General features: G+C 39.0%; 1 protein-coding gene across 2 annotated transcripts in view; it reads left to right on the plus strand.

Moving 5' to 3' along the window:
- VPS41 (VPS41 subunit of HOPS complex) overlaps window positions 1–12,558 on the plus strand; it is a 171,599-nt gene that overhangs the window by 33,505 nt on the left and 125,536 nt on the right. For both annotated transcript variants that reach the window (XM_058570676.1, XM_058570683.1), the window contains exon 4: window positions 6,083–6,160. In XM_058570676.1, coding sequence (XP_058426659.1) covers window positions 6,083–6,160 — 78 coding nt within the window. The remainder of the gene's footprint in view (window positions 1–6,082; window positions 6,161–12,558) is intronic.

The following is a 12,558-nucleotide window of genomic DNA, read 5'->3' on the forward strand; positions in this document are numbered from 1 at the left end:
CTCCCTCCTTTGAGGCTCCTGCCATTTGGCTGCACCACCATCTACTCCTTCCCATTGCTGCCATCTCCCAACTACCTTGTCACTTCCCTTCACTCACTGAAGACTGGCCTTGCAGTTCTTCAACCTAATTCCAGTGACATTCACTTCTGCCGTTTCATGTCCCTACCATTAAGGCCACACTCTGGATGGTGTCAGTACCTGTAATTTGAGGATCTTTCAGTACACTCTCCGTTGACTCCTTTTATCCTTCATGCTATTGTGTTAATTTTCCCACTAACCCTGTTTTGTAACTTTACGGAGCCCTGATCTCTAATTCATTCTTTTTCTGTTCTTTTCTATCTCTGTAGATTGGTTAACTATCCTAACTTTACTTTGCCAGCACCTTCAATTCTCTTACATCCCTGTCCGTCATCGTGCCCCTCAGCCACACTCTCAACTCTGAGTCAGTGCTCTGATGACCAAGGCAGCCAGGCACGTAGTGGTACAGACTCACATGTCTAGGTAAATGTTTCACTAAAAATGCTGCTGTTTGTTTGTCCTTCATCAGCTCCTTTAGTCATCAATCTGCCTTCTCAACCATGCCTTCACTCTCAGAGGATGATGTCATTTCTATTTAATTAAGATAATTGAATCTCTCAGGCAAGATCAGCCTCAGTTCCTGACCCCTTTCCCAACTCATCTGAATCTACACCTATCCTTACTCACAGGAGGTTTTCTTCCTCCTGTTCAAGGACCCTTTTGTCCCCTGTTGTTCCTCACCTCCCCTCATTTCTTCCCTTCTTTCTTAGAGATAACATGCTATGTCATGGAACAGACCTAATTCTAGCCCTAGGGAACCGCTGATCTACTTTCCATCTCTATAGATTTGCCTGTTTTGGATATTTCATATGTGTGTGTAGGTGGTCACAGAAATCATGAAATTTAAAATCAAGAAAAGTACAAATTCAGAAGAAATGTAAACAATGGACCAAATCCTGAGAAAATCAACATGTAAGGGAAAGGTGGAGGTAAAAAGAGTGAAAAAACCAGAAGGGAGTAAGAGAAATCAACAAGAAAATAATAAGAGAATGGTGTCACGATAAAGAAGTTTCAAGAAGAAAGGAGAGATCCACAGTTGTAAAAGCAGCAAAACGTCCATCAACTGGTGAATGGATAGACCAAATGTGCTATGTCCATACAATGGAATACTATTCAGCAATAAAAAGGAAAGAAGTACTGATACATGCTACATCACAGATGAACTCAAAAAATTATGCTAAGTAATATCCATATCATATGTTGTTTGGTCTCTTATGTCTGGCTTCTTTTACTTAGCATAATTTTTTGAGTTCATCTGTGATGTAGCATGTATCAGTACTTCTTTCCTTTTTATTGCTGAATAGTATTCCATTGTATGGACATAGCACATTTGGTCTATCCATTCACCAGTTGATGGACGTTTTGCTGCTTTTACAACTGTGGATCTCTCCTTTCTTCTTGAAACTTCTTTATCGTGACACCATTCTCTTATTATTTTCTTGTTGATTTCTCTTACTCCCTTCTGGTTTTTTCACTCTTTTTACCTCCACCTTTCCCTTACATGTTGATTTTCTCAGGATTTGGTCCATTGTTTACATTTCTTCTGAATTTGTACTTTTCTTGATTTTAAATTTCATGATTTCTGTGACCACCTACACACTGATGCACCACAGAGTAGTGTGCTTATTTATCCAGATACCTCCTAAACAGTTCTACCTTTTGTTCTATTTATGCCGGAAACTCAGTATATCTATAAGGAACTCATCTTTTCCCTCTAACCTTGCATCTGTTTTTTGTTCCCAACCCATATGGTGGCATCAGCATCTCCTTTGTCACCTAAGCCAAAGCTGACTCTTTGTCCCCTTCCACCCAGTCATCCCCAAAGCCCTGGTGATCTGCTTACCACCCCTGCCCCTGCTTAGGCCCTCATCTTCACCTGCCTGTGCTCATGTGCCTCTAATTTTTCTACTTTAAACCCATCTGCCACCTGGTTGCCAGAATGATCTGTTGAAAATACAAATTTTAAAACCATGTATGATTATCTACTAAGTAAAGTCTAAGCTCCTTAATGTGGTATGTAAGGCCCTCTAAGATCTTGACCCCTTGTGTAATTGGCCTTATGTCTTACCACTTTCTGCCATCAGTGTGTGCTCTGGTGGCAATGCTTGGCTGTTCCTACTCATAACATCTCTTCTGTCTGGATTCAACCCCCACCTCACTTACTTGAATCTATTCCCATCCTAAGCCCAGGATCTTTTAGTTCAGGCATCCATCATTTCTCCCTGAGACTAATGCACACACTGCAAACCAATCTATTTTCCTTCGGATTTGCTTTCACTCTGGTCCATTCATAACACTTCTTTCTACGAAAGTAGTCTTCCAGAAATTCAAATCTGATCATGTAATCCTCCTTTCTAGAATTCTTTATTGGCTTCCTGATGTCTTCATGATTTGGACACCCCTCTGCCCCTTCCTCTGCTCTCCTACCTTCATTTCTCCATAAATATTCAAATGCCTTCTATTACTCAACCTTTCCAGTCTCACTGCCCGTCTTCTTCCCTGGGCATGAACTGGATGCTCCCGCTATCTAAAACTACTTGTAACTTCTTGACTTTGTCCTGTTCTTTACGTGACTCCATGCCTTTGAGTAAGTCACATCCACTCTATGTAAAATGGTCTTTACCGCAAGCCTGCCCAGCTGCCTCAGTGTCTACTGTCTGATTCCTTCTTCAAAGTTCAGCACAGCTGACACCTCTGATGCTTCATAGAGCCTTAGAGATACTTCCATTTTAAGCGTGCTCTTTGAATTTAATTTTAATTAATCGATTTTTATATCTTTCTCTCTCATTATACTATCACCCATTTAAGTCAAAGTTGCTTATTGTCTGAGCATATTATAGATGCTTTTTGTGTGTTGACTGAACCACCGAATAGATGAAATGGAGAACAAAGTTTTCCTGCCTGGACATCAAACTTGATTAACACCATACTAAACCACTTGGCCAAGGAGACTGACAGTGGGAGTTATAATCAGTGCTAACTCTTAGAACATGCACTCTTCATCTGAGGCCCCTCTTTCTGTTTGTGAGGTTTCTGATCCAGTCAGAGTACTTTAGCTCTTAATTCTGCCCCTAGCGCTGCTGCCACTCATTGAGTGTTTCCAGGAAAGTCGCCTCAACTCCCAGGACCTATTTCCTCATGGGTGTTGAAGGCACTCCCCGCTCTGATGCTTTGAATACTATAAACGGCTGTGTGAAACATAGGTGATATTAAACAGCTGACCATATTTGGATTAGGATATCTCTTGTTTCCTTTGTGGTGTCCAAAGTACTGCTTTCACTTTTTCTGCTTGTTTACTGACGAAAAGGCCCGTCATTCAAAGTAAAAGCAGTTATGCTAGTGGAGGGTTCAGAAGAAGGCTCGGATGCCTGATGTGATAGTTTATAAAATGAGTCAAGTTTCTGTAATTAAACATGAAAAGGGCTGATTAAATTATAGTTATTATTTGCCCATCCTGAATTTTAAGTGCTCTTAGGTTAAAAAAAAAATTACAAATTACAAAAGTGCTGCAAGACTTTTAATGGCAGGAAGGAAAATCACATTTAAAGAATTTGTATTTATGTTTGTGTTTTGTGGCCAATTTTGCATTTTGTGTTGTATTTTAAGTAGTTGAAAGCATTAGCAAATGAAAGTATGACTCATCAGTGATTTTGGTAATTAAATACATTTTTAAGACCTATATGATTGGCTTATCAAACTTGGTTTTTTAAAAGAGCACATAAAGTTATTTATTTCTAAAAGGGAGCAGCAATAATTTGTCTAATCCAAATGATGAAATGTTTTCCTAAACAAAAGCTTATCATAAAAACCACTGCATTTTTTTTCAAAAATATTCTAAAGCAGTTATAGTTTTAGGTTGATGCTATAAAATCAAAATAATTATCTTATGTTTCCTTTCTATCTTAAGTATTAAATGAATGAAACTAGTAATTTTGAAAAAAGAAAAAGGGAAGGCATTAATATTTCGGTAAAGTACCCTGCGTAGGATCTTTAAAACTTCAATAAAATAAAGTATAATTGGAAGTTCAAGAATGGCCTTCAGGGAGCTGGCCCCCGTGGCTTGGCGGTTAAGTGCACGCGTGCTCTGCTACGGACGGCCTGGGTTCGGATCCTGGGCTGGCACTGACGCACCACTTGTCTGGCCACGCTGATACGGCGTCCCACATACAGCAACTAGAAGGATGTGAAACTATGACCATACAACTATCTACTGGGGCTTTGGGGAGAAAAAGGGAAAAAAAAAAAAAAGGAGGAGGATTGACAATAGATGTTAGCTCAGGGCTGGTCTTCTTCAGCAGAAAGAGAGGAGGATTGGCATGGATGTTAGCTCAGGGCTGATCTTCCTCACACACAAAAAAAGAATGGCCTTCACAGAGCTGTTGGAGAATGACCCAGGTTTAAAGCATTTTAAGGGTCCAAGCTGCCTTCATTTTCTAGCAAATTAAATACAGTATTTATGAGGAGAATCAATACCATTGAGTACTTGGGGTGCAGTGAGCTTTTAAGACCCATTGTTTTACCAGAGATGGTCTCAGAATGAAGTGCAGTATTGTTTGTTTCTCGTTAGTGTTATGTGGTATTTTTCTATTCAAATATTGTCAGAGTGACACTGTGGAGAAAAAAATTATCACCATCTCAGTCCTCTGTTTCTGATTAGAATGATCTTTTGCTTTGGAGGAAACATCCCTATTTGGTTTAAATATTCAGACTAATTTCCCCCCAGAATTATGTCTTTCCCCTTTCCCTTCCAGGGCCCAGGCATCCTGTTTTCCCCAGGCTTGCTGTCTGTCCTGGATGAGTAATCGGCATGGCACCTGGTGCATTCAGGCAGGCCTGTGCAGCGGAATCGTCATACCTAGTTATGTCTGCACACCTGATGTTTTATTAACCAGTATTGATTTTTTTACCCGGGGGACTTTTTTCTTCCTGAAAAAAGGCAACCTTGCAGGAGTGAAAGGCATTGCAGGGGATGAATTTCTAATGAACCCCTTCTTTCCCTTTTTGTAACTTCTCTTTAATGTAGCTTCCTATTTTAAGTGCCTGAACTGAAATTTCATTTTAAGCAATTGCATTTTGAGAAATCCTTTTAAATCTTGACTTTCTGTAAGGTTATTTTTTAAAGATTGTGCTGCTTGACTGAAACGCTTAGTAGAGCCTGTAAATTTGAGCATTTCGTTATAGGTTGCAATGAAGCATGCTTACATGCAATGAAATACAGAGAATTTGGAACTATTTGAGTAATGCATAAAGAAATAACAAGGAAGAAAAATCTCATGTCATATTTCAGGTAGTCTTAAAGTTTCTTTTGGTTTGTTTAGAGTTAGTTGAGAGAGTTAAAGGAACAGTGGGAGTTATGAACTAGTTTCACATCATAAAGTGAATATGGAGCACACTTATTTTGTGACAAAAAAAAAGGATGTTTTTTTGCATTAGAATATAAATATTTACACTCCATATTATACATTAACTTTTACAGAGGCATTCTGATGCTAACTGATAGTATAAGTACATTTGAGTTTTTTCATCTCTCAGTATGGCATGGTTTTCCTTTCTAAAAAATAATACTTTGTTGTTTGCATGGGTATGTATATATTGAACTTAAATGATAGCACAGATTTACACATTTGCCATAAATTAAGGTGAGTTTCTTAATCATTCCCTTCTGACTTTGAGTTCAACTGTAGGTTGGTCGTGCTTTCACAGCTGCATTTTAATTTGCTGCCTCAGTCCATCAGGCATTGTGTACAGACCGCATACACACCATTAGTTGTCAGTAGATGAGGGTCCTCATGAGTCATTCTGACAGCTAGCTTGCACTATCACAATAAAGTAGGCCCTGTTCTGTTATTTCCCTCAAACTGGAAACAAACCTTCTCTGAGGAGTGCATATCTTCCAGGACGTTGCAGATCATTTACGCATTAAAGAGTCTTGACTTTGAAAATGGTTTTATTACTAATTGTGTATTAATGGTACATTATTAAACTGACCCTTCTGTTCTTACAGTTTTTGGCACTGGGCACACATTATGGCAAGGTTTATTTACTTGATGTCCAGGGGAACATCACTCAGAAGTTTGATGTGGTAAGTATACAGTATAAGATAATGTATGAGCTAAATTTCCTGCAAAAATTGGTGCTTTGGAATATTAACTTTAGCAATTTGTTTTAATAGCATAAAGGAAGGATCTTTATTAAATCAGAGTGCTAAGAGTGTAACTCGCAACTTTATAGTATATGCTAAAAATTTTAGAAGTGGACTTATAAAGAAAGAGGTCTATATGTATACATTATATATTTTGGGTAGGTATCTTTTATATACAAACTCCCTTTAAAAATCTATTTTTAGGGGGCCGGCCCGGTGGCGCAAGCAGTTGGGTGCGCGCGCTCCGCTGCGGCGGCCCAGGGTTCGCTGGTTCGGATCCCGGGCGCGCACCGACGCACTGCTTTGGCAAGCCATGCTGTGGCGGCGTCCCATATAAGGTGGAGGAAGATGGGCACGGATGTTAGCCCAGGGCCGTCTTCCTCGGCAAAAAAAGAGGAGGATTGGCGGATGTTAGCACAGGGCTGATCTCCTCACAAAAAAAAAAAAAAATCTATTTTTATAAATCATTTAATTGCAATTCTTTAGTTAATTATAGTCATCCCTTTGGCTTTAAATGCAGCATTTAAAATACTCCTATGTGTGTTCTTTTTAAATTGTAACAGTGTAGAATCTCTAGGTGAATTGTTATTAAAGGAAAAAATCCTGCTTTTATTAGTGAATAATGGTGCTAATTTACATACTTGGGGGTTTGTGGAGTTCTTAAAGTGTGAACCCCATCATTTGGTGACTAATGTCAATTGTAAGTACTTGCCCCATCATCTTCTCCAGATGCCGAATGTAATTGAAAATTGATTGATCACCTTGCTGGTTCAGTTTATCTCTTCTGAATATATAAAGCTGTATTTTATGTGAATGTTTTGATGCTTGGATTCTTAAGGGATTATATTGATTGAAATCGAAGAACCAAACTTTTTATTTTTTTAATTGTGATTTGGAATCATTGAGGATGAAGGAAATGTTGAAGTTGAAGCTTGGTTTTGGTGTTTAAGATGTATCTTGAAAGTATCAAGAGCATCCATGGTTGTGTGAACGTGAACATTTGGAATGAAGAAGGTGATCATTTCCGGGGGCAGATAATACTTTTTTGAAGAAAGTGTCAGTGCTGTTGAGAGATCCGTCTTAAGGTACTGGTGTAGTTTATAAAGGAAACCACAGTTTCTAAAGCTGATACATTTTGTATGAAAGGAAAGGGATGCTTTGTTTTACTTAAAAGAAACGGAACCACCAAATGATGATAGAACCTTTGGAATAGTCCAGAAAGGGAATTACGCGCTCTAATCATACTGATACATCAGGGGAATTGTGAGTTCTTTTTTGCTTTAGCATTGCTTTCAGGCAAGAAATATACGTTTGACCCTCCCTCATCTACCTCCTGAACACTGGACACCCATCTTGATGACTTAAGCATTTGGTCTTTCAGTTGCCATCCATTAAAACGTGTTGCTGATGCTGGGCAGAGCTCTTTTTTGTGGTGTTACTCATATCTCCTCACCTTTAAAAAAGGACTTGCCCATGTGGTCTCTTAAATTTCCCGCTCCAGTTCAGTGATTCTGTGACACTCTGCTTCTCAGTAAGTCTTTTTAATATTGTATAGAAATTGTAGTGCGTGATTGCTGAGGGTCACGGGGTGTCCACTGCTGGGTCCATTGCCAAAAGAAAAACCGAGAGAAATACTGCAGGAGTGTATTCATGTGTTTGCTCACTCATTCATTCATTCAGTCCCTGTGTCTGCTTAGGGTAAGCCTTCAGTTACATCTCCTCTGATGTCAATTTTATGTCAAGTATATCTTACAGCCTTTTTCAGGTGATTTGTGGTATCATTCCTAAATTTGCCCACACTTTTTTTTCAGTTCTTTTTCAGTCCTGCCTATATGACATCTTTGAAAATTAAGTTCTCTATAGCTTTGCACTCTTTTTTGTTTTTGGCAGGAGAGGAAGATGGTTTGGTGCTATTTTTCTTTATTTGTTTACCTTACTCAAAAATTTAATAGTCTGCCTTTGAAAAGTTTTCCATGAGGCCCTGGCTTTTTCATGATCATTACCATATTACATATTTGACTTTCAGGTGACAAGTTTCAGATTGTCATTATTTTTGTAAAGGAGCCTTAATCTTCAGCTTCTCATCTCTGATGAGTTTTTTCCTTTATTATTTTATTTTCTTCTTTCTGATGATGTAGTTGCTTTGTGGGGTTCTGTATCATTCTTCTTAAAAAACGATTCTTTCAATTCTAAAAACACTGTTATGACTTGAATTTGCTAATTTTCTTTGAATGTAATGATTACCATATTTAATCAAGAACTTTTTTTATTAGAAATGCCGTGAGAGTAAAACAAGTATTAAAAAAATTAATGAATTGGGGCTGGCCGCATGGTATAGCAGTTAAGTGCGCATGCACTGGTGCGGGCAGCCTGGGTTCGGATCCTGGGTGCGCACCGTCAAGCCCGGCGCGCACTGATGCACCGCTTGTCAAGCCATGCTGTGGCGGCGTGCCATATAAAGTGACGGAAGATGGGCACGGATGTTAGCCCAGGACCAGTCTTCCTCAGCAAAAAGAGGAGGATTGTCATGGATGTTAGCTCAGGGCTGATCTTCCTCACAAAAAAAAAATTAATGAATAAATGCCCTTGACTTTAGTTTCTGCTTCTAGGCAAAAATAATTGAAACAAAATAAAATTAGATAAATAATAATACCTTATATTTGCATACATATTTTATTTTTCCAGGAAATAGCTCTTCAACTCATTCATTGCATTTATAGTTTTGATTCTAGTAGTAAAGGTTGTGAAGCAGTAGTTCAAACCTAACTGATGGATAGGATTTTGCTTGGCAGAGGGTGGGGGCGTTGAGGAATCTCTGTTTTATTTTATTTATTTATTTTTGAGGAAGATTGGCCCTGAGCTAACATCCGTTGCCAATCTTCCAACTTGTTTCCTTTTTTCTCCCCGAAGCCCCAGTAGATAGTTGTATGTCATAGTTGTACATCCTTCTAGTTGCTCTATGTGGGGTGCCACCTCAGCATGGCTTGATGAGCGGTACATAGGTCCACACCCAGGATCCGAACCAGCGAACCCCAGGCCGAGAAAGTGGAGCGTGTGAACTTAACTGCTACACCACTGGGCTGGCTCCAGGGCATCTCTATTTTAATAAGGTTTCCCAGATGAATCTGCTGTTTGTGTTGGGGGAATCCTTGCATTAGAGACTGTCTAACTTTGCTTTAAATATATATGATATAAAAGAAGAAATAACTAAATAAATCATTCTGCATGTTGAAGAAAGTTATTTGTTTTCCCATTAATATTTCAGGAGAAATAGTGTTTGGCAGAATCTACAAAAGCTAAGCATGTGCCTGCCTAATGACCCCGCAGTTCCACTTCTAGATGTATATTCAAGAAAAATGAATGCAATGCATATGTCCACAAAAAATATGTAGAAGAGTGTTAATAGTATCATTATTTTCATAGCTTCAAACTAGAAACAACCCAAATGTTCATCAATAGTAAAGTGGATAAATAAATTCTGGTATATTCTTAGCAATTAAAAAGAATAAACTATCAATACATGTAACAACATAGATGAATTTCACAGACTTAATGTTTAGCCAAAGAAGCCAGACACAAATGTGTACATGTGGTATGATTCCTTTTATATGGTGGTCAAGAAAAGGCAAATCTGAGCTATGATGATAGAGGTCAAATAATGGTTTGACCTGAGAGCACAAGAGAATCTTACGGAGTGCTGATAATATTCTCTATCTTGATGGTTTCCCAGGTATATACATATGTAAAAATCACTGAACTGTACACTTGAGATTTGTGCAGTTTATTCTGTAGGAGTTATACTTTATAACACCCACACTCACGTACAGAACTACTTACACACATGTATGTCTCTGACCTTGAGCAAAGCTCAAATTATCCTTTGTTGAAGCCACCCTTTCCTCTATTCACTTTCAAATACCAGCAAATTTCCTAGGATGGTATCCTGTTCGGGGATCTTTATATAAATGAATCATGCTACTAAGATTGTTCCTACAGCTGTATATTCTACAGTTACATAAAAAGGTTGGCAGAGAGGATTCTGTGTTACCCAACCATCTATGACTATTCTTTTGTTGGTCAAGAGTGAAAATCACTAGGATGGTGCTTTGTTTTGCCTGTTGATATTCAGATTTGGGTATATTTGAAATATTCAGGATATATGTTAGTTAAAATGCTTTAGCCACAAATGTATTTTTTTGAGATTATTTCTCGATATAACTTTATGTTAATTCAGACTTAATTGATAAAGTTCAATTTTACTTAACTCACAGAATAAAATTAAAGTAGGCCTAGCTTCTCGTGTAAAAGGGCTCAAGTTGCTAACAAAATTGCCTTCTTTAATATAGATCAGGCCATATTCTCCTGCATAATGGTTGTCTTAATTGCTTACACAGTCTGTAACATATGAGTTTAATATCTTAGAGGATCTCAGATTCCTTTTACATTCCCATGTGGTATTTATGCCTATATGATGCTATTAATCATAGTAGTTACTTTCTCTTTAGTAGCTTCCACTTTCCTAAGCATGTTAATTTAAGTCTTACTAATTAGGAGTATTTACTTTGAAGCAATGAGCAAATTATTTGGAGCATTGTTCTGTATGTTTTAAATCTTTATTCTTTTAAGTGTGCTAGAGGGAGAGCAAAGAACTCTACGGACCAGACGTAAGTTTCTGCTGTTTACCTTTATGTGTTTTTCTTTCTTTGCTGGAGATGGGAAATGAAAAGGTTTTGCTGTCTTGGTGCCTTGGCAGGAGACATTAGATAAATACCTGTAAAATGGATGTTATAAAAGGAGAGAGATAAGAAAACAAAATAAAACAGAACAGGGGCTTGTTGGGCATTTTATGTTAAGATAAATACCACGTTTTTGAAATTAATCTCTTAAGGAAGAGATGGGTTCAGGATTCGCTTTGAACTCCAGATAGAGCGTCTATTGATATTTCCATTCCTGTTTTTGATTTGGGATTAAACTAACACACTCTATTCCTTACTGCTCATCTTTCTCATGTTCATATGCTAGTGGAAACCCAGATTTCTTTCAAAACTTAACTAGCTCACACTCCAATATTTTAACACCCTACTAATAGGTCTCTGTTTCTGCTCATCCTCCCACCCGTCAGTCTAATCTCTGTGTCTCTGAGAACACTGGGTGGATGACTCCCCAGATAAAGTCCTGACTCTTCAGCTAAGCGTTCAAGACTGTGGTGGTATGCTGAAACCTACCTTGCCAGTCTTAGTTTCAGTTTCTTCCCTCTCCATTCACTCTGATCCACTCACCGTCTTCTGAGTATTGCCTTGGATATGCTTGCTTCGAAGCTTTTAATTATATCTTTCTAGAATGCCCTTCTTCCATTAAGTTCCGTTCTTCTGTGCCACGCTTCTCCTGGGTTATTGTCCTGAGAGATCCTCCTCTTCCTCTGAACTCCTGTGTTATTACTCTTGCACTCTTAGTGCTAGTCCCTTCTAGCGTCAGTTCCAGCTTCACATTCATTATTCGAGGAGGGCAGGGGCCATGTCTCCTGCTGTACATCTCCCCTCTTTCCTCCCTTTCTTTTCTCTGGGGCTGTTTGCTACCCAGTAAGCATACATGTTTGATTATATCATCTTGAAACATACCCATGAAACTGGTTTTCTCTCTTTACGTAACCTCTCAGGAGGGCATCTGGAAGTCACATCTCTGCTCTCCTGTGTGTTATTCAACCCTCAGCTCCCCAGTGGATTGATAATTAGGAATTTTTATATTGAGATCTGAACCTTAACTCCTGCTTATGGAAAGTAATCCTTTTATTTAGCAATACTTATCAAGTTTTAATATGTACTCAGACCTTTCCTAGTTGCTATGAGGAATTCATAAAGTTGTCAAAGTTTAGAAGCTGAGGAGACTTTAGAGATCATTCTAGATATAAAAGATGCCAAGTAATGGGGCCGGCCCGGTGGCGCAAGCGGTTGGGTGCGCGTGCTCCGCTGCAGCGGCCCGGGGTTCGCTGGTTTGGATCCCGGGCGCGCACTGACGCACTGCTTTGGCAAGCCATGCTGTGGCGGCGTCCCATATAAAGTGGAGGAGGATGGGCACGGATGTTAGCCCAGGGCCGTCTTCCTCGGCAAAAAAAAGAGGAGGATTGGCGGTTGTTAGCACAGGGCTGATCTCCTCACAAAAAAAAAAAAAAAAAAAAGATACCAAGTAAGGAAACCTGAGGGAAAATGGGCCTGAGCTGCTTCGTTTCTATATTCCCTGCCCACTTCCTCTTCTGCCCTCCTCTCCTGGCTCATTCTAGGCCTTCCTCACGTATCTAGACACTCTCATTAGGTCATTTTCCTTGCCTAAGTTTAGAAACA

Source organism: Diceros bicornis, chromosome 3 (genome assembly GCF_020826845.1).
Source record: "Diceros bicornis minor isolate mBicDic1 chromosome 3, mDicBic1.mat.cur, whole genome shotgun sequence".
Classification (NCBI taxonomy): Eukaryota; Metazoa; Chordata; class Mammalia; order Perissodactyla; family Rhinocerotidae; genus Diceros; species Diceros bicornis.